The sequence below is a fragment of the Brienomyrus brachyistius genome, chromosome 9 (assembly GCF_023856365.1).
Source record: "Brienomyrus brachyistius isolate T26 chromosome 9, BBRACH_0.4, whole genome shotgun sequence".
Lineage (NCBI taxonomy): Eukaryota > Metazoa > Chordata > Actinopteri > Osteoglossiformes > Mormyridae > Brienomyrus > Brienomyrus brachyistius.
In genome coordinates, this window is record NC_064541.1 from 15,844,652 (window position 1) to 15,867,438 (window position 22,787).

At 41.8% G+C, this 22,787-nt stretch overlaps 2 protein-coding genes across 2 annotated transcripts; one reads left to right on the forward strand and one right to left on the reverse strand.

The window, feature by feature from the left end:
- Positions 1-9: 9 nt before the first annotated feature.
- LOC125749051 (deoxyribonuclease gamma-like) lies at positions 10-6,262 on the reverse strand. Its single transcript, XM_049025903.1, has 9 exons — positions 6,110-6,262; positions 4,893-4,982; positions 4,629-4,717; positions 3,520-3,606; positions 2,676-2,788; positions 2,457-2,569; positions 2,034-2,191; positions 523-619; positions 10-384 (listed from the first exon to the last, which is right to left on the reverse strand). The coding sequence occupies exons 2-9, from the start codon at positions 4,971-4,973 to the stop codon at positions 331-333; spliced, it is 792 nt and encodes a 263-aa protein (XP_048881860.1). The 5' UTR covers positions 4,974-4,982; positions 6,110-6,262; the 3' UTR covers positions 10-330.
- Positions 6,263-9,405: 3,143 nt separating this feature from the next.
- LOC125748432 (semaphorin-4A-like) lies at positions 9,406-22,174 on the forward strand. The gene is made up of 15 exons (XM_049024517.1): positions 9,406-9,462; positions 12,293-12,490; positions 14,160-14,320; positions 14,668-14,721; positions 15,097-15,195; positions 17,431-17,524; positions 17,745-17,861; positions 18,225-18,343; positions 18,532-18,713; positions 19,589-19,709; positions 19,843-20,029; positions 20,252-20,367; positions 20,795-20,958; positions 21,159-21,244; positions 21,441-22,174. Exons 2-15 carry the CDS (start codon positions 12,373-12,375, stop codon positions 21,857-21,859), a joined length of 2,037 nt encoding a protein of 678 aa, XP_048880474.1. The 5' UTR covers positions 9,406-9,462; positions 12,293-12,372; the 3' UTR covers positions 21,860-22,174.
- The last annotated feature ends 613 nt before the right edge of the window (positions 22,175-22,787 follow it).

The window sequence follows — 22,787 nt, forward strand, 5'->3', positions numbered from 1 at the left end:
CTCACAATATTAGAATCAAGGCTTTTAATTTTTTTTTTTCCTTAATGTTTTTCCATCAGAAACATTTTAAAATATATACTGTTAAAAACATACTTAATTTTCTTATAAGTCCATAATGTTATTAAAAAGATTTATAATGGTTTATCCTGAGCAGTTCTGCAGAGAATTGCAGTAGATTGTATACTTGTGGTAAACATCCTGCATTTTTGTAGTATGAATGCAGCAGAAATGTCCTGAAGGCACAGTAATCGTCTTGAGAGGTCGTCTTGTTGCGCTTATCTGCAGGCACTCGAGCTTCGTGGAGCTTCCACTTTACTCCTGCGAGACTCTCTAGGCTGCCTTCAGTTCTACCTCCACAGGGTAGTGGTCACTCACATTCAAAGCCTAGATGATGAAGGATGTTGGTTACAAATGGACTTTGGTTTTAACAACGATGCATTTTGTTGTACATAGATTAACATAAAGTATTAGGACAAGTGAATGGGATTTTGGGATTTGTGGGAGTCGTGACGGGACGATTACCGTTTCTGCAGTCAGGCCGAATGCTTCTTGAAAGTTGAATGGCATGGCTGACTTTGGCACTATGGAATCCAGCATATTTTTCCCATAAACCACGATCCTGGAGGGAATGGATACGGGCAGAGTTGAAACTTTATGCTTCGCCATTGTAACTAGCTTATGAATTACATACACTGGGTTGCCAACTTCGATCAGCTGGCTGGCTTGAGATGTTCAGCCTCATAAATGTCCTTTATGTCTGCACATGTGTTTACATCTATGTAACAGTTTTATTACCTTGTAAATACTCTGTAAGACCTGCAAACTACCCCAGCGCTTTTGATGTAGCTAATATAGGTTTATAATGGAATAATACTGATTTTGCCGTAAGATTTTTTGCGTGCGTGTCTGAAAGCGTGTGTCACGTCAGATGCGTGAGAGTTGGCAGCCCTGCGTAAGAAGTAATAATATGGCTACAAAAAAAAAACAGATAGGGGAGGATAAAGCACAAAGTGAAAAATATACATCTCCAAGGTTTAACGTTCCATGTGCGTGAATTTCCGACTTGAAACTTGCGAGCACAGAAAGGAGAATTGCGTGCGCGTCCATCGTACTAATTCTCAATCATTCTCAGATGTTATGTTCTTCCTTCTCAATTTGATAATTGTCCGCATGCGCCAGGTAGATTACCTCTGGGGGGCTCTCTATGGCCACGTGAAATTTTTGTGCTTGAGTTTTGATGTGGGGGTAGTTCTAACATGCTGGGGGCGGGCTCATGGTCATTTCTGTCAGTGAATACTATTGGCTGATGACCCCTGTACCACATGCTCATTAAAAACAGCAAACGCTTTACTATTTACTATTAATGAAATTATAATTATACGATAGATAAACCGTGGTTTGCTTCTAACCTAGACACCCACCGACGTTCCTCTTTGTCCGCTAGTGATGTGTCTGTCGGTCGCGAACGAATTTACATGAATCATTGGAGTCGGCTCCCGTCTGAAGCAATTTTTTTTTTCCTTTTTGTTAATTAATACAAGACAATAATAGGGTGATCTTTTCACCACACTGGTCGGCCTCGGGCCACTATGCACTGACTGATCCTGGTGTTTTGCACAAAACCAGTAATCATCAGCCTATAGCGCTTGCTGACAGAATCAGCCCCGCCCCCAAACTGTCAAAACCGTGTCAAAACTCAACCACAAAAATTTAACACGAGCACAAAGAGCAGCTGAAAACAATCTACTTGGCGCCAGACGATATCTATAAAATCGAGACGCAAATAAACATTCATCAAAGACAGAAGACTGTTATGATAATATTATGATACACGCGCACGCAATTCTTCTTCCTGTGCTCGCTAGTTTCATATTTGACTTTGTGAGTTGAATATTTACGCACAAGAAATGTTCAAACTTGCAGATTTTACACTTTGTGTTTTATCACCGTCGAGTTTTCACATGGACGTGACGCCACACCACGACCTAATACTGATATGTAATCCAGTACTACTGTGCTGGACATTCATCCACCTGTCATAGGTGTTGTCATTTCCTGTGTTAGCAGTGGTGTCCACATCATCCCCAATCAACCAGTTGAAGTTCACATCACTGCGGATTCGGATCTTTTTCATCTTCCCCTTAGAGAGATAGGCACCGTCCGCGTTGAAGTCCCCAAGGATCATGATGTTCTGAAAGAAGCATCGACATGAAAATGCTGTCCACAACCAAACGGCCGAATCTCTCACGATATATATCTACATCAAAAGCACTTCCTTCTTCCGATACAACTGAAATACACAAATAATGTCAAGACTTTGTACAGAATGAACCAACTCCCATTGCTCTCCCAGGAAGATGATGATTGATGATTTTGAAAACAGGAAATGATAACAGAGAAGAAGCGCAGTAGCTTAGTTAGTTAACTTCTCCCTCCAGGCTATGGGTCACACCTACATCAGTTTCCCACTTTTCCCTGACAGCCACAGTGACGTCATACAGCTCGTCTAGCTCCTTAAATGTGTCTTCTGGCTTTGTGTGCACTGGGATGAGAACCAGGTCCTTCAGTTCTGCACAGGAAGCACGTGGAGACTGGTTAGTGTTAGAGCAGATCGGTGGATTTCCCGCGCTGTACGCGATGCAGAGAGCCGGCCGCCTAGCCTGCCGGAAGCTTACTTGTTTTCAGGCAGCGGAAGCGCAGTATGTACGGCTCTCGGGCAAAGGCGTCCTCGTCTCCCGCCTGGTTGTCCTCGTACTGGTAGGTGTCAATCACCTTCACCATGCTTTCTCTGTTAAAAACAAAACATCATTTGACACTTCCCCCAGTCGATCTATATCAATAATGACAAGAAAAGCCAGAATAATTAATAAATACCTCACAGTTCCGTGTTACCTTCACAAGGTGGAATAGAAAATGGATGGATTTGAGATATTTTCTGCACCCCCTTGTCCTATTTAGGGTCACAGGGATCTGGAGCCTATCCTACACTCTCCAGAAAAAAAGGGTAAAAATTTGTACCTTTGCTTGTCCCTGGGGCTGTAGCCTTATAATTGTAAGGTACAGAAGGTACAGAAATGGACTCTGAGGAACATCCCAAAGGTACAAACAGCGGTAATGTACCATCGAACAGCATTCTGTTCCTCAGAATCCATTTCTGTACCTTAAAAGGTACAATTACCTACAGCTAAGGGTACAATTGGCAGACCCATTGAGGGTACAGGCCCACTGACAATCAAAGGTACAAATTTTTACCCTGTTTCTGAGATTGCGGAAGCTACAGGGAATAACCCAGGATGGGGTGCCAGCACATTACAGGGCACATCTATTCACTATTTGATAACTCCAATTTGACCTTAATTATTAATAGTATTATTATGATCGATATTGTTACTATTATTAATAATGGTGTTATTGTATTAGTAGTAGTACCAGTAGAAATAATAATAATAACAATAATAATAATCCATGCATTTTCTATACCCACTTATAATTTTTAATAAAGGACAGTGAAATGATTACCTGTAGAGGAACATGTACTGCTCCTTGTAGGTTTTGCGTCCCAGTCTCATGCTCACCGTCATAGTGTAGGGTTTGGCTGGATTGGCTCTGCAAACATAGTACACAAAATCTCCAGTAAGAAATGCAAGGAGGTAGATGCTCATTGTTTAATGCATATTACTATTGAATGATGTGCCACGCCCCCATCGTACAGCTCATCACAATGTGACTGCTTCTCCGTTGATCTCAAGTTTCAAGTTTTGGCTTTTTGTGTTCAGCAGACATTTCTTTTTGTATGCCTTGGGTGTTTAATACTCTATTGCAATGTAACAATGTTATACATTTTAAACGCATTCTAGACATCAAATTATAAATGTTTTTAATTAGCATTAATTACAATGTATTTAAGAATGACTTTGTTATGTTTAGAACTACAATTAATTAACATGAAAGAATACCTGAAATAATTTGGGACAATGTTTAATGTTACCAATACTGTTGAAGTATGTGAAGGACATCGTTAAGCTGTAATGGGAATGCCTATTAACTGGCAAATAAAACTCATCTGTGCGGAGCACTGGCCATCTGGTGGTTGTTAAAAGGATGTTTTACATCTGAAGTAGGAAAAGGAGCAGTTTCAGATGCACACTTGGGAGCCTCTAAAATGCTTTGTGAAAACGTGACTTTATGTCCTAAAGCAACTACTTAGGAAATCCAGATTTCTCTGGATTCATGCCAAATGCATGAAACTATAACCCAAAGAAAGTACTATAAAATTCAAATTCTTTTTAGTCTCCATAGAAATTACAGGAAAACAGCTTAATGGGAATTTTTTAACTGATGTACCCAAACAACAACTTAGGAAAACTAAAGCAAGTGATACTGTTTTTAGCCCTCCCTAAATAAATGTGTATGTTTATATTATATATGTTTGCTATTGCCCTCCCACCGCCCCGCAGTAAAGCGCCAGCCCTCCATCCAATATTTAGACTATTTTAACCGTCACGGTGGACTGAACATGAAAATTAGTAATAAAACCTTAAACAGAATTGCAAAGCACAAACAATATGGACTTAACATGACAGTCAAATTTTACTTGGTACTTATAACATTCAGATAGGAATGTTTACTTATTGAGCTCTTCCAGGAATTTCTTCATGGCCTTTCCTTTGGTGTCGACCACCTCGAGGATAACGATGATGTCATATCGCGACACAATCTGGGCGACAGGACACAGGAAATACAATGTTACCAAATTTCCATGCGTGTCGTAACCGATACCACAACCGACGCATGCCAAATATAAATGTTCGTCGTATTTAATAAGAATTTTTTTGATGCATTGACATACATTTTTCTAGGTCTATTCTTATGTGATTATTTTCCCTACTCACCTTTATTAAAGTGGAAAGGGTATTTTTGTCCGCCACTTTGTTTTCCCCAAATCTTTGCACGTTAAAGGATGCCACTTTCATTATGACTATCTGAAAAAGAAAATAAACGAAAATAATTTAGCTTACATTTGCTAAGAATATTAGGTCACATGTAGTTTATGTCAGCCACCCCCTCCAGGAGAACAAGAGCTGAACCGCGACTGAACATTAGATAAGAAAGGCGGGTTGCGGGAGACTTGCAGACATGGTTCGTCATTCTCTCGGGAGGAAATGTGGACAACAGCAGCCGGAACGTCTGCTGTGTGGAATTCGGTGGCCCATTATAAAACGAAAAAATTACGCAGAGAATAGGGAGTAAGTACCAGAAGAACGCAGATAAGAACAAATAAGCGAAACCCAAGAAAACCTTTAATTTGCTGTTTTACCTGGGCAGTGTGTTTTTCGAATTTTGGAGGAAAAGATAGGAACAACTAATCCGATAAAAACTACACGTACCTGTTGCATCAAACTCATTCCGCAGAATGAATGCTTAAAGACCATTGTAGAATGAACAAGATACTAAATAAAAATAAAGATCCCATTTTACATACGAACTGAACTGGGGACGAGGATGTAAGCATAAAGCGCAAAGTGGATTTTGTATGTTCATGTGGGGAAAAAATTAATTCTGTTAGTTTAGGCATCGCCACGGATCCTCTAACTTATTAATTTTGGATAAAAACTTAAAAGCAGAAATATCATTTTAAAATAAGCAGAAATAAGCGTCACCACACTTTACATTGCACACTTTAAAAACTTTAAAGCAGAAATATCATTTTAAAATGCAGAAAAAAGCCTGACAAAGCGCGACCGCTGAGGGTGACCGCAGACTGCGGAAACCGCTGATCTTTGCTTCTCACGGTGTTACATGCCGCTTTAGTATCGACATATCTACAGTAAAAAGAGATAGCGAGTACAACAAACAAAGCACGCAGCGCAGAACTGTAGAATAGTTGCACCCTAATTAAATTACAATCAAAAATCAATTTCAAATGAACAATATGAAAAGCAACTTCATATTCATAGCTGGTTTTCAGATTCACCTACTATTTTTTTAACTATTTGCTCAGTGCCTTGTTAATATGGATTCGTCACTGTTTGGTATTTACAAACGCAATATTTGGAGGCTCATTGGTGGACAAAAAGCAATGAACACAGATGTAACGCAAAGCCCTTACCTTTTCCAGGGGTCCAGCAAACAAACTGACAGCTCCAGTGCCACCACAAAAGAACGCAAATAGATGCCCGGGATCTCACGAAGTTTCCTCCTCCCCTATAGGCCAAGGCTCTACCTTATTGGTCGAATGCATAGACGAGGCGAAAGTCCGGCACCCAGCAAACAATGAAGGCAAAACAAAAACAAAACCGACCTGCAGAACAGGAAATAGACTGCAGGCCGTTTCTATTCTCATCAAAATTGTAATAGGATTCTCCTCGAATAAGTTATTCGAGTTGAAACAATACAGGTGGTTTCCAATAGGCCTATAAAATGACATGTCGAAAGTAAAACTTTATAATAAGTAATAAGAAGTTAATAAGTTTATAATGTTGATAAGAACTTTACAGTAAGTTAATAAGTTAAGTGTTAACTCCATGATTGAATCGTATATTTAGAGACAAATAACACGCGCGCACACACACACGTTTGTGTTCATATCTTTGTGGGGACTTTCCATTCATATACATAGAAACAACCTTATCCCCTACCCAGCCCTAACCGTAACCATAAGTAACCAAAGACGTTTGTAGGGATTTGTAGTCTTTTGAGTGCAGTAACAGATTTTTATAAAATTGAATTTCTCCTTGTGGGGACCGAAAAGGTGGCACCCACGATGTCAAAATAACAGGTTTTTATCACATTGTGTGGATATTTGTTCCCCACAATGTAATATATACATGAGCCCCCCCCCCACACACACACACACAACCAATTTCTCAGAACCATGTACCCCATAAATGAGTGTGGAGCTTATCCCAGGAAGCACAGCGCACACCGCAGGACATAACAGGCCATTAAGCAGACATTTTTCGCACGAGCTTCTTTGATTGAGCGCCTTTGTTTTTATTTTATGTCTCCTTTGTGGGCGCAGTTTCCTTTCAACCGAATGCAGCTGGATGTTAGTGCCACTTCAACAGCGAGTCATTTCCCCCCAGAAAAGAAAAATAAAGCCTAAATCCAATGCTTGTCAGTTATTCAGTGGAAATGAGAGCATGTCTCTACAGGCTATGGTATCAGTCCGATGTGTTTATACTTTTTTTTGCTAGGCATCCATCTTTGTGCTTGTTTTCACATTATAAGGCTTTACAACTCTGTGGGGCGTAACGGCCCTGAATGCATCTTGCAAAGACATAGTCACTACTTTCACTACAGATACACGTATCTCATTTCGGAGTATATAAGAATACCTGTACAACAAAAATGGTTTGTGATAGCTGGACATTTAAACAAATAGAAATGTCACTGGAATGTTAATTTGGTATTTGTGTGGAGTAACCATTGAAAGCATGATAAACTGGATTAGATAACTGGAAATTTAAACTTCAGGTTCCTTGCATAGGTTAATGATTAATTTGCCTAAGGGTTACTTTTTTAAAAAGTCTTTTAAGAATGAACACATGTAACTGGCTACTGTAAATTAACCAAATAAACCACCTTTCTGAAGAATTCTTCAAAGAAGCTCCTTGCCTGTCCACTAAAATGTATTTTTGACGGATTGCTTTACAGGTATTGCTTTACCGTAACTGTGTTCTGTGCTTCCCTTAAATAAAACCCAATGTTTTGGTGCCGCACCATGTCCCGCATCCGCAACAATAAACAATACTAGATTATAATGTAAATATGTAGGTGATTATAGTCCGTAGACAGTAATAATCTACATATATTTATATATACAGACGCTTCTACTTCCGAATGTTCCGAATGGCCGTTCGTAGCTTGAAATGTTCGTAAGTTGTTTTTCATGGATGCTGGGAGTACGCACGCTACGCTGCTGCGCGGTGGGAGTAGTGGCCAGAAGTCGCACTAGGCGGAATTGGCGTGCAAAAAAAAAAAGATGTTGCAAACAGGAAACGGGAGCCTACGGAACAAAGTTTGGATTTACAGTCCGCTTCGTTTGTGTTTGAAAGTTCGCAAGTTGAGGAGCGCCTGTTCTATATATATATATAGAGGCGCTCCTCAACTTGCGAATATATATAAACAAACTGACATTCATACACAAGGATGTTTTTCTTAGTGATGGTGTTTCACATAGAAATGTACATATTTGCATAAATGTAGCTGCACATTAGCATAGCAATTGGGAATGTGATAGTTTTCCAGTAAGCACACCAACAAACTAATGAACTAACTTATTCATCAATTGATTATGAAAATGTGAAAATGAGAGACAATTTTAAAAATGCTGTACAGGGACAGCACAAGTATACGTCTCTGCAGGTAATTTCAGAGAGTTAAATGACGTTCTGGAGAGTTGTGTGAAGTCGATGATTTGATAAGGGTTTAATCCGTTCTCTTTCCTTTTAATTTGAAATGGACATTAGTGATGTAATTGTGTAGTTTTACTTTTATAATATAACTAGACGTATTACAGTGTAGTGCAGTCATATTAAAGTCGAGCCAAATTGTGTTAAGCTCTTTATTTCAATGCAAATATTTAAACATGTCATCTGATCTCTGTCAAAACATTTCAGGAAGCTCAAGCATGCATGAATTGACAAAGAAAGTCACAAACACAGCAGCATAATCGGGCGTATCTGCACTTTACCTTTAAAAATGGAACAGACTCTTTTCAAGGTGTCTATCTTAGCAATAGCAGAACATGGCTATATAGTGAACCAGCAGACTGAAAGAATGCTTTAATTATGGTCACCTGACTCTCCGAAAATGGATAGCAAGCCACCCCGTGTAACAAGACTCCAAAACAGGCATTCTACCCTCCCTTCCCCCACCCACAAAAAAATGCAAGTGTCTGCAGGGCAGTTTCGGCAGGGAAGTTTCTGCAGGGGATCTTGCAGCTCATCAGTGGCCAACCAGAGGTGATAACAGTCTATGGCTGAAATAGACAAGAAATCTGCCTTGAGCATCAAAGGATCCCATGAATGACCTCTGGTCACCTCAGCATTTCGCCATCAAAGCGGTTTTGAGATAAAATGAAGGAACTAATGAAACGTGTTTATAGCTTTTTAATAAAACATTTTCAGGCAAAAGACTTTAATCTCTATTAATGATATTGTATTAGATACACTCGTTCCTAGATTGCAGTACTAAGTGTTTAGAATGTGGTACTAGAGATATGTTTGTTGTTTAAAACTTATAACAGAAATCTATACTAAGATACATGCATTCCGCTGTGGAAAGCTGAGCAAAAGTGCTACTGTTTCTTAAGTTGTTTACATTTTTGACGCAGATATAGAAATTCTTTGTCTTTCGAAATACCTCTTTTCATTGTTTCTTGTAACACAGATGCCGTTCCAAAGGGATGGATTTGCTGCCAGTGGGAACTAATCGACCTGTTGAGTGGATTAGGGACAGGTGAGGGTGTGTGAGTTTGTGGTAAGAGGTTTTCATCACACGTTGGATTAAAGACCATTTTAGGTGTATCAGTAATTAGTTTCTCTCATGATATGTTGCACAATAAACGACTGAATAGGCTTACATTTATTGAGACGGGCGGAACCAAGGTTTACAGCCAGATGTTCCTCATGGAAATATTATATGATTATGATTGTGAGTTGGTTGGTTACAGTCTGTCATAATCAGCAGTGTGGGGAACATTTGGTTTCCCAGTAAAGTAAACCGGCAGTGGAGACAGAGTGATACCAGGCACAGTATGGAGTAATCACACCAGTCAAATGAACAGGACTTTGGGGGTCAGACATGCTTGGGAACAGTACTGATTGGCTGGTTTGAAAACATTACCAGACTGTCCATTTGATGTTACACTGAACTCTGTTGCTGAAAACAAAGGGGAACATGCTAACTCGTTTGAGACAACATCGTCCGAGTGTGTGTATGATCGCAGCAAGGCAGACACGACATCTGCAAGTTCACACGCGTCTCCCCTTGGTATTTAAAGCATTTTACCAAGAAATTCTGGCACAGCTAAAAAAGAAATGTAGGCTACAGGGGTGTTTATCGCTAAAAATAAGCCGCTATAGTCGGTAGTAGAGAACACGTGATTTAGCGTCAGTACGTCATGCGTCCTGACAGTTGATCTGGGTCCTATGAGTGGACGTCCATCAGGAGGACACATCATGACGGATACATTGAGGTGTCACTCTAAAGTGAAACTTCGCGCACACTTCTGCATCAGTGCTGCACTGAGAGAGTTTTGTTAGTTGTTGGATTTCAGCGTTAAGTAATAGAACCTACCAGAAAGAGGAAAAGTTGTCCTTTTTAGGAACATTTTGAAATCATACCACAAACAGCAAATTAATTTTTGTATAGCGCGTTATCACAACATTACATCGTCTCAAAGCGCTTTACAGCATCCCCACCCAAAGCCCCCAGTGAGTAAGCCATAGGCGACAGTGGCAAGGAAAAACTCGCAAGAAGGAAGAAACCTTGCGAGGGACCAGACTCAAAGGGGGAGCCCATCCTCCAGGGGCCGGTAGGGAGAGTCAAATAGGAGAGATGGTTAAGTGCCAAGTCACACTGTCCAAATCGCAAGATTTGAGAAATATCACCACACAGATGTTCTTTCTTCTAGTAAAGTAGGGTGAGCAGATAATCCAAGTCAGGGAGGACGCTTTGAACTAATTCAGGTTTTACAAACTACTTTAAAACTGAAAGACTCCTAGGAGTTCTTGGCCAAATAGTTATTCTTGCACTTTGACTGGTTTGATTCCTTGATTGTAAGACTTATCTAGCTGTGTCATATTAACATTGCACCTGCATGATTTTAGAAGGTCCTTTTAATTGAAATCTAAATATCGGTTTCCTTACTTTAAATTCATACTATGGTACATTTACAACAGCGCCCACAAAATCTCATTCTGAGATGGTGCTATAACAATTTCAATCCACCAGATGTCGCTGTTTAATTTTGATGATAATCGCGGGAGTAAAGTGTCACGACACAGGTCGTGGAGTCCCGCTGCCTAGCAGAGGTAGGCCCATAAGTAAATAAAAAAACAGTAAATATAATAATAATTGGCTAACTTTATTGGATAAATTCTCTTTATGCCTCCCTCAGCTTGCGCTCTGTAGGTGAGAGCAAGCTGGCTGTGAAGGGCAGGCACCCATAGCAGCACCCAGGGAGGTGGGGGGTTAAGGGCCGTGCTGAAGGACCTGCCGATGTGCCAAGGCCGGGCTTGAACCATCCACCTCGGGGGGGGGGGGGGGCTACCATCAGCCCACTGGGAAACCTTCTTCTCTAAATAGGTTTTGCATAATTTGCAGCAGTGCTCTGAGTTACTCTCCTGTTGTCTCGTTGAACTGGCTCCAATCAAATGCTGTCCACAGGATGTGGCATCGCTTCGCAATATTATGTAATAGACTTCCTTCCCTTTCCCTTCAGAAATTCCCCACTTTGACAGAATCAAAGCAATCGCAGGCGACCAGGTCTCCTCCATCAGGCTTGACAGACGTCGTCCACTAGCAGTTCTTCATTTGCGACAAATGTTCCTCTCCGAGATCCAAGCACCTCGAATTTAGATTTGTCTGCCCTTAACACTTATTTCCAATCACTCACCCACCCCAGCCCCATCCAGCGACTGTGTCGTTTTGCCCATTTTAAATCGTGATCTTTATTGGCCGATGGGTTTTTCTTTGTAACGCAGAAGGTCAGCATCCCAGAGTCTCCCCTTCACTGGTCAATGTGAGGCTGGTGTCCTGTGGGTTCTGTAAAGCTGCCAGTTGAGGACACATGAGGCGTGTGTTTCCTCAGACCAGAAACTGATGTTTTAACCTTCTGTGCAGTTGTGCAAAAGCCACAACTCAATATTAGCTCAATATTAACCTAGATAGTCTCCTTGCAAAATGTTGTTCTGCGTATCCAAAACAAACAATTGTTTTTAAAATCAGGATAGAGAAGTGCTGCTTTCTTGTGGGGTTTCAGTTGCGTGAATACTTGTGTGTTACTTCTGAAATTATCTTTCAGCAGACAGAAACCCCCCCCCCCCTCCCAGACTAAAAATCACTTTTTCAGTTCACATGTGCCTGTGCTGAGCTCAATGGATCTATACTTTAAAACCGAGGACCCATCCGATTTAAGTGCATGTAAATATGTCTCAGTAGGAGCACGTTAACAGGACAGTGACAGCATATGTAAGAGTTTGGTTTAGAGCTGAATCAAGGTCTCTAAAAGGAAGCACGGAGAGGAAGTGGTACATCTACATATAATTTCTTCTTCTGTCATCAGAGTCCTCAGACGCACTGATGTATCACACAAGGTAGCGGCATAAAGCAAAAAACCAGCCAAGATTAGGCACTGCCCTACACATGTATCTGGGGTCCATCAGCATGTCGTGCTGGAGTGAGGCGAGCTTCAGTGCTGTCCTGCTGGGGCTCCTGGGACTCTGCTGGGGGAGTCTCTCTCCACGCATGTCTTTCTTCATTGGTGAGTTACCGTGCAAACCTGCCGATTCTTTTTCTTAATATTTGAGTGCCGAACGATGAACGGGGCCAGATCATTCAACGCAAAGATGCGACACATGGAGAGACGAGTTTAGTCCTTTATTGTTGGGGGTGGAGCATAAGAGACAAATTATATTTGTATAATTATATTTATATTATAATTATTAGCCGGTATTTCACTTATTTTTATTTATACTGCGAAACAAAATGAAACGTTACTTTTTGAATATGCAAAACTTCAAAGGGAGGGGGATGAGAGTGAGGGAGAAAAAAAAATAGAAATGGACCGATCCACATTTTTTTAGTTCCGATCCCATTCCCATGCACAACTTCCAATGCCGCTACGGATTACGATACAAGAGCTCTTTTAATTTTATATTTAATATAATGTATAATACACGTATTTATACATTATTAATATTTTAAACTAATAAATACAGAACCATTTCCAGAAGAATTCCCACTTCGTTTGTATATCATGTTTTTGAGGCATTTTGCAGTTTAGTTTGAATATCTTCCAAACGAAGATACACAAGTGGCGAATGCTTAAAATGACCCACGATTTTTTTCTCTCTCTGGCAACAGTGGTATGTACACTTCGTTATGATAGCAGCCTCTCAAGCTGCATCGAGCGCGCAAAACAGCCCTGGCTAGCCGCTCCCAAATCATACTTTATTTTTCTTTTGTCATATTAATCGTGGTTTCTCGCACAATCGCGTGCGCTTTGTGTAGCGGGATTTAAAACCAAACGCTAATTCCACCTCTCAAAACTTTTTGCAACTTTTTTCTTTTCTTTTCTTTTTAACAAAGATTGATAATCACTGCGCTACTAGTTGTTGTTAAAACTACTACAGCTACATCTAATTATAATAATACAAAAACAGAGAAAGGGCATGGTATTCCAGAGGGGACACTGTCCCTTTACGCGTCAGAAGTCATGGGTTCAAAACTTAACTATATTTTATTATAAAACAACATTTTATTATACGTTATGGGTTGTGTGCCCCCCCCCCACCCCCACCAGCACCACCACCACAATTCAAGGGCCCTTGGCAGCCAAACGCCCTCAATAGGGTCAGGGGCCCTTGTAGGCAGAGGATCAAAGAATGTAGGCCCTCTAAAATAGACAAACGAAAATACATTGTTGATAAGCGTTGCAAATTGTTCACATTGACTGAACTTCTAGGAACTAGCCTTGTTAGCTGGGTTTAGCTGTTTGCTCTTGTGTTTCCGGCACCTAGTCCAAGTGAGAGACTAAACCGAAGATGCATCAGAACCTTGGCTTCCTGTTGTATCGAGTTTAGCACGAGAGCTGCAGCAGCCTCTTTTCTGAAGATCTGATAGTTTACCACCTTCCAGTGAATAAGATGAATGCATGCAGTTACGCTCAAGCGGCAGTGCGTGATAAAGTGGGCTGATTGCACAGGAAATGGACAGGCTGTGTGACGTTGATTCTGACCAGCAGTCATGACTTGTCATGGTGATTCAGTAGTTAGTGCTGTAGCCTTGCACTGCTGCCTGTCAGAGGTGTATTTGGGTTTCGGCCTGGGGCTCCATTTTCCTGCTGCAGCCCAAAAGTGAGCGAAATGGGACACTGGAATAATACAAAAATGACCCGGTTTGTCTCTTTGTGACATTTCTGTCTTAACCAGGTGACCCTGAAAGAGCCTTGACCCACTTCACCAGGCCCGACGCCCAGAATACCACCACCCTGCTGCTTAGTGAGGATGGGGACACACTTTTCGTGGGAGCACGTGACGCTTTGTTTGCTTTGGATGTCAGCAAGCCCGGGGTCATAGAGATGATGCGAAAGGTAAGTATGTTTTTAAAGGACATTTTTGAAAAATTGTGAGTAAATAATAGAACGAGTGTCTCACCACGGGATGCTTCTTCAAGACAGTTTTATGGTTTCACCTCTTAGTAAAGTGTGTTAGACTAATATTATTGAGATTTTTTTTCACCTGTAGGATAAAATAAACTCCCCTAATGATATACCTTTCTGACTGGTTTTAATGGTGTTCCAGTAACTTTAATTGTGGGCCAAATATACTGTGTGGATCATACTTAGTGTTATCTGTTCTGAATGGATGTCGGAATAGATGTGTCTGACGGCAAACTGATCTAATTTCTGTCACCTTCTTGCATTGCTCACCTCTACAGCTGGATTGGGAGCCAACTAATGAGCTATCTGTGTGCCAATATGTGGATAAAAAGGTAATTTATGAGCTATTGTTTATCAAATTTCTGGTAGGTGACAGACTGGAACGTTTCTAGCCATTATCAGCCCTGTTTTCCCACTGCCACATAAAAATGTGCATGTTTCAATTGCAAGGTATTTGGTTGGTGTGTGTTCTTTCCTTACCGGTGTAAATATTAAACACACAAGCCGCACCTTTCAAAATATTCCAGAAGGTTCTGGAAAATTTCCCCTCTTGCAAAGTTGCAGATGCTACATAGTCTTAACGAATGATATATGCCGATCATTAACATTTCACACCATGAGAATGATGTTTACAAATCAAGGCGCATTGGTAAGGAATGGATGAGGAATGGTGAACATGTGATTTCAGCATGGTTAATGGCTTTCAGGGGGATTGCCACAACTTTATCCGGGTCCTTCAGCTCATCAATGCGACTCACATGTACGCCTGCGGAACATTTGCCTTCAGCCCCCGCTGCATATACATAGTAAGACCCCTGTAATCTTCTCTTAATTCATTCCCCTGAATCAACAAGCGGCGAATGTACAGAGCCATTTCTATGCTGTGCTTCTTAAAACTGTTTTAGACAATGAGTTTAAAAACTGAGTACATTGTAAGACATAAGAGCAGGATTAAGTGTTTTTCATATTGGGGATATAATGATAGGTAACATTTTATTTGAGGGGGCACAAGTAACCTCCCAGTTCCCAGTTACTACTTAGGAAGAAGTACAGTAACTGCATGAGGTGCGGGAACCATTATGATTGATCATATTGAGTCACGCTGTAGTTGGCAGTGAAGTGTTTTTAAAATTCAACCAGAAAACAACCTGGGCCTGCTGATTTACCACTTGCATGCATTTGAATGTTTTGCAAGCCTGACGTCATTTTGTGCATTTTATGGCCAAACCAGGCTTCTCCGAAGTGTCCACATGCTTTTTTCCGTGCGAGTGTATATGCTGAGTTATCACTTCAGGTGTTACATAATAATGGGAGATTATACTGCCAGTGAAAATGGTCGACACTTTACTTGATGGGGCACAAATACTTGGTAATAACTCAGTTACCACTGAAGTACAAATTATGAACAAATATAGGCGCTACTTGGGATAAACGATGTGTCATAATTTAGTAATGATGGGCAAACATGAGATCAGTATTTCACTTGTGTTAGTCATTACTTGTCCCTTCAGTAGTTCACAAAAGTTTACATAATTAACACATATTGCAACAAATATAGTGACTACTTGAGATAAAACATGTATCACAATTCATTAATGATGATTTGACATGAGATCAGCATGTAAGTAAAACTTAGTTTCTGGTTAATTAATACATGAGTAATAGAATAATGCTGTATTATATGTGTCCCATCGAGTATAGTGTCACTAAGGGACTTTCTGGTTTAGATGTAGTGCAGGAAGTAAGTGTGTGTGGTTTTAGAGACTCCAAGATGTGTGGCTTCAGACCCTACAAGCTGCGGGGGCAGGAGGGTTCAGGTCATCCGCAGTGTCTGCGCAGTCTCATCACAGGGGTCTCTGTGTCATTGCAACCTAAGATGTTACATTGGAAACAGCCTGAAGGTCTGATGGATGCCACAGGCGACTCACTGAAACCACTCAACAGGAGAAGAGCTTGCAGCGTTTGGCCTTCTGCCAATGAAATGTAGCAGCTTTAAACGGGGAAGTGTGGTCACAGCATGTCACCGTTTGCTTAAATTCCTGCTAAACGCAAGCTGATGACTACGAAGTCGTTGCATGATTAATAAAGAGCATAAATGATGTCAGTTACAGCTGCTTGAACGACTCATCAAACCCAGGTATGAAAAATCAAAATGCATAACTACAGAGCAAAACATATAATGAGAGAAAGGTTAAAAAACGACCCTGATTAAAAAGTGGAAGCAGTATATGTGCATCTGTGTACATTACATTGGTAAGACCTGCTGCTCACACTAGTCCCTGGCATCACACCGGTCTGACAATGTCTTCGCTTGAGCATGCAGACCCCCCCCCCCCCCCCAGAGCAATCAAGCAGAGCGACGCTGCGAGTAAAACAGAGAGCACCAGCACCCCCCTAAAGTTCCTGCTTCCATCCCTGCTTCTCATCTGAGGGCCTGAAGTCCAAATCATGAACAAATATAATTGCTACTTGGGAGAAAAGATGTATCACAATTCATTAATGATGAGCAAATACGAGATCAATATTTAGCTTGTGTGAAACAGTTATTCATCACTTGTTCCTTCAGCAGTTAACAACTGAATTAACAGATATAATAAGAAATGCAGTAAATTCTTGACATGCATCACAATTCATTAATGATGATTTGACATGCAATCAGCATGTAACTAACACTTAATTTCTGGTTAATTAATACATTAAGTAAGAGTTTACTACTACATTATTTATGCTGCCTCAAGTAAAGTGTTACTGTAATGATATATTGATTTAAAATATAATAAATGTAGCCCTATAATGGGTTGGCGCTCTATTTTGGGCTATTCCCACCTTTTACCCATTGCTTCCGGGACCAGCTCCAGACTCCCGCAACCCAGCATAGGATAAGTGGGTATGGAAATGGATGGAATTTGGATGAATGGTATAGAAGATGAATGGATGGAAATGTGTATAGGGATATATGTAACTACCAAGAGTAAATGGGAAAATATACTCGGTAAGTTGTTAAAGTGTTGACTAATCCTAATGCTACTTCTAACTCTTAGAATCTACAGACATTCAACTTTGATTCAACAGCAGAGAGCGGTAAAGGTCAATGCCCCATGAGTCCGTATTCGAGAAACACGGCCATTGTTGTCGGTGAGGTTCCGGGCAGCACGTCGCTAATGATCAAATATTAGTACAGTTCCAGAAAGGAATTAGAAAGTCATTTTGTTGAATGTTGTAACACTGTATAAACTTTTAATTTTGCTTTAACTATTCATTGTGTAAAATGTTCGCTTGATTTCAGCTCACTGTTTCCACCAGTTCTCTGCTCATTGGAGAAGGTTTCATTGCATTCAGAATGACTTTCTCCTAGATGGTGAGCTGTACGTAGGCACCCCCGAGGACCTCTGGGAGAATCAACCGGGCATCTCGCGCTACTTGAGCCAGGAGGGCCGCAAAAACCTAAAACTGGTTGAAAATCGGTTGAAAAGTGAGCACCTTTACACAAAATCCAGTATTAGTTCCCACCTATTCCAATATTACAATTGGGCTACGTGATGTTTTTAAGAGAAAACTGTAAAGGCTTTCAAATGTCTGAATGAAGGCTGGCAATTGCGAATGATTAATTTGGAAATGTCTGAAGTCACACAATAGAAAATGTATTTGTATAGTTACAAAATATTCACTCATAGCAGCATAAACGTTAATATTTTTAAACCTTACTAGGTCTTTTGTGCCTCCGTGGATTCCCATATATATATGTGTGTGTGTGTTTGTGTGTATATATATATATATATATATATATATATATACATACACACCTGTATGGCGTTTTGTTTTTGCATTGAGCCAGAAGCCACCTTCATAAGCTCCACCTTTGTGTCCAGTGAGAACAAGGTCTATTATTTCTTGAATGAAGTCAGCACCGTCCTTGATAAACACATCGTCCCCCACGTTGCACAGGTTTGCACGGTAAGGAGAAATTTCTCTTCTTTTTTGCTTTTCTATCTATAAAATTGAAACAAGGGTTGAATTTTTGTTGGTGAAAGGAAAACATAAACCACTAAGGTGTAGACTTGGAGCACCATCCATCCCCCCCCCCCATAGGATCCGTCAGTACACAGACCGATCTGGTGGAACACACTTCTCTCCCCTGGCAGAGCGATGTGGGTGGGCAGCGTATCCTGTGGAAGCAGTGGACCACCTTCGCCAAAGCCGGCCTCGTGTGCCAGTCAGCCGGCAGTCTGCCGTTCAACGTCATGCGGGACGTCGTCACCCTTCCGCCACTCGAGGACTTCAGTCCAGATGAAACACTCTTCTACGCACTTTTCAGCTCTCAGTGGTTGGAATACATTCGTACCCATTTAAACTTCATACAAATCATTCCATTTTCCCTACAACTTTACAGTTCCTGCTAGTTTTTGGTTCCACCTGAAATTGTAAAAGTCCATCCATCCATTTTCCAAACCGTTTATCCTACTGGGTCGCGGGGGGGTCCGGAGCCTATCTCAGAAGCAATGGGCATGAGGCAGGGAACAACCCAGGATGGGGGGCCAACCCATCGCAGGGCACACTCACACACCATTCACTCACACCTGCTCTCTAAGGGCAATCTAGCAAGTCCAATTAGCCTCAGCATGGACTGTGGGGGGAAACCGGAGTACCCGGAGGAAACCCCAATACGACATGGGGAGAACATGCAAACTCCGCACACATGTAACCCAGGCGGAGACTGAAACCCAGGTCCCAGAGGTGTGAGACAACAGTGCTAACCACTGCACCACCATGTACCACTGCACCACCATGCTAACCACTGCACCACCATGCCGCCCCATTGTAAAAGTCAACATCACTTTTTTAACCACATATTTTAACCAGTCTTGATATTTCTGAATTGTTTTGCAAAGATTTGAATGTGTGTGCTTTTCTTAAAAAGAAAGGTAAATTATAGCATTATAGCAAGAACCAAAAACCTGATGGAAATAGAAATAGTGTTATTTACAGTCCAGATGTGTAAATTGTACATATTCATTGTTTTGACTTCTAGAATTTTCTCACTTCACAATGAAATAGCGTGGCTGTTGAGTGTCACATGCTAGCATATCCCAGTGCCAGGAATAAACACCTGCCTATGTTGGACTGGGGAAGGGGGTGATTGGATTGGGGATGTGGTCTGATGGACGGCCTTTCATGCCTGGCTCTGCATTTGTGCCGTAGGTCTGTGAACTCAAAGCACTCTGCAGTGTGTGTATTTCGACTTGGAGACGTCAAGAATGTTTTTTCAGGAAAATACAGGTCATTTAATGAGAGAATACGGAGCAGCGTCACTCCAGGAACGGCAAGTGTTGCAAAGCTTTCCTGCGCACACCCTTGAGAAAATTCATTTTGTCAGTACTCAACAAACATGACATAGTATAATTTTGTTGTGAGGAAATTGGAAACGTTTGTCCATTTGTCCTGTCTCTCCACAGTGCGGAATACCTCCTGATTCTGATGCCGACCTTAATTTTGTGAAGGAGAACTTTGTCGCTGAGGCTAGTGTGAATTCGGCGGAAAAGGGCTTCATTCTGATGCCAGATCACAATTATAGCAATCTGGCTGCTCTGAGGACTAAGGCAGCTAATGGCAGAAGCTACACTGTGCTCTTCATGCTTACTGGTAGGTCAGGGATCTCCTCACTGTTTGATCTTCATTACTTTCCTGGAAAGCATCAGATAACCTGGCCAGTTTGTGCTTTACAGTAGTTCTAAAGTAGCTACATTAAAGCTGATCTCTGTATATAGATCACTCAAAACTGGAATAAAACATCGACGGACATGAATGGCAGATCTGGGGGTGATCAGGCTGTATTGGCTGCCACCATTCTTTTACTTTTGACAGAATCCGGGTTCCTTCACAAGGTGGTTTTATTGGAAAAGGGCCCCCATGTCATAGAAGAAACCCAAGTTTTCAAGCGACCGCAATCTGTCAAGAACGTCCTCCTCTCCATTACCAAGGTATCCCCGGTTTCTCCTGCACTCTGTGCCTATTTCCCATGTGTCTCGCTCGCCGGATATTTCTCGCATTACAAAACATTAGCATTTCCTAATACTAACAAGAGCAGGAGGCTGCTCAGGGTTTATGATCTTTACATTTCACACACATCTCTTCTTTTAAATCCAACCTTAAAATATATCTGTATTCTTTTGAGACATTTTGATGTTTTGCTGTTCATGATATCAGTTTGCAGCGGTTACTCATGTCGTGTTTGAAAAAACGTGCTTTATGGATACATTTTCCTTACTTACTTACATGGAAGACAATGAGGTTCTAGCAAATGAGCAAGACTTGCCGTTGTGTCAGTCTTTTGATGTGGGGTTCTAGGTAGAGGTGGCACATCCTGCTAATCAGAACCTCCCCTTCTTCCTTTTTGTTATGCTGCAGGATGTGGTATTCGTGGGGACCTCCGAGGGGGTGTTTCAGGTGCCCATCTCCAACTGCTCCTTCTACTGGAACTGCGGGGAGTGTGTGCTGGCCCAAGACCCCTTCTGCGGATGGGACCCCGACCAAGGTGTCTGTTCCAGGGTGACGGGAGACCCTGCTGGACTGTAAGTACACCCCAGTGGGAATCAACTGCTCATCTGCAAGTGGCTAGGGGTCTGGTAAGGATACGGGGTTCCTGCGATGAACCTGGGGGGGGCAGCTGGAACAAAATAATGCCATGAAAGAAATGAGAACAAAGAGCAAAGAGGCTCCAATATCACCCCAGAGTCAGTGATTTAATGTTTTTTAATTTTATTGCTCCCAGACGCCAGGATGTGGAAAACGGAAATGCAATGGAGGCATGTAACCTTTCTAACGAAAGTAGTGAAGTAGAGAAGCGTCCATCACCAGGTTTGTGACTCTATTCACAGCTCGAGTAGCAGCTCTACTTCCTGATGTGAAAACATGAATAACTGGTTTCCTCATCTTCCATTATGCTATTGCATAATTCCAGTTATGGCAGATTTTGAGAAAATACCATTCGGTGAGCACAGTGAACGGGCATTTAGGTAATTTTTATTTCCGGTTATTTCCCGACTCTCCACAGAGCTATTGCCTGTCCTTCTGGATAAAATGGTGCACCTCCGATGTCCCAAGGCCTCCAATTTTGCCTCGCTACGCTGGGAGCGCTCCGACGGACGCCAGCTCGACCAGGACACCTACCTACAGCAGGCTCGGGGCAGCCTGCAGTTCCCAGCCTTGCCGGATACGCTGGGACAATACCTTTGCATTTCACTGGAGAATGGCCACGAACAGACCCTGTACAGTGTGATTGTGATGCAGGATGGACCACAGATTGGAAGCAGGGATGGAAGCAGGAACTTTAGGGGGGTGCTGGTGCTCTCTGTTTTACTCGCAGCGTCGCTCTGCCTGATTGCTCTGGGGGGGGTCTGTATGCTCAAGCAAAGACACTATCTACATGCTCAAGCGAAGACATTGTCAGACCGGTGTGAAGCCAGGGACTAGTGTGAGCAGCAGTTCTTACCAATGTAATGTACACAGATGCACATATACTGCTTCCACTTTTTTAATCAGGGTCGTTTTTAATCTTTATGTTATAATTATATTTCTTGTTCTGTAGTTATGAATTTTGGTTCTGCTTTTATTATATCTGGGTTTGACTGGAACTTCAGCAAGTCTTTGTGGTGTCTGGGGAGTCACAGTATCCAGGGTAATGTCAACCTACCACCACGAAGGATGGATCGCATCCAACGGGAGTAACTGTTGATGCTAGAGGAAGCTGTCTGAAATAAAACCACAGCTGCGCAGCTCACTGCAGAATGTGCACCTCAACTCTCCTGTTTCCACCAAAACTGTTCATTGGAAGCTCCTCAGGGTCAGTATTCATGGTCGGGCTGATGTAGCCAAACCTTTGGTCACTCGTGCCAATGCCAAACGTCGGTTTCAGTGGTGCCAGCAGTACAAATCTTGGGCTGTGGACCATATGAAACGTGCTGTTCTCTGATGGGTCCACCTTCACTGTCTCTACCACCTGGACTGCTGTGTACCTAGAGTGCAGCACAGGGGTGGATCAGTGATGGTTTGGGCTGCAATATCATGGCATAACCCAGGCCCACTACTTGTTCTAGATGGGCACTTCCATCCAGTCACTGCCAAGGACTACCAAACCATTCTGGAGAACCATGTTCACCCAACAGTTCAAACATTGTACCCTGAAGGTGGTGCCTTGTACAGTACTTTTTTCATTTTATTTTTTTAGTGATCAGTGGTCATTGTTGACACACCACAACGACAAAATGTTGCATTTAACCCACATGTCACATAGCAGGGGGCAGCTAATTCAGGTCCCAGTGAGCAGTGCTTTGGGGCGGTACCTTGCTGGTCAGGGATTCGAACCAGAAACCTTTTAATTACAAGAGCACTTCCCTAACCA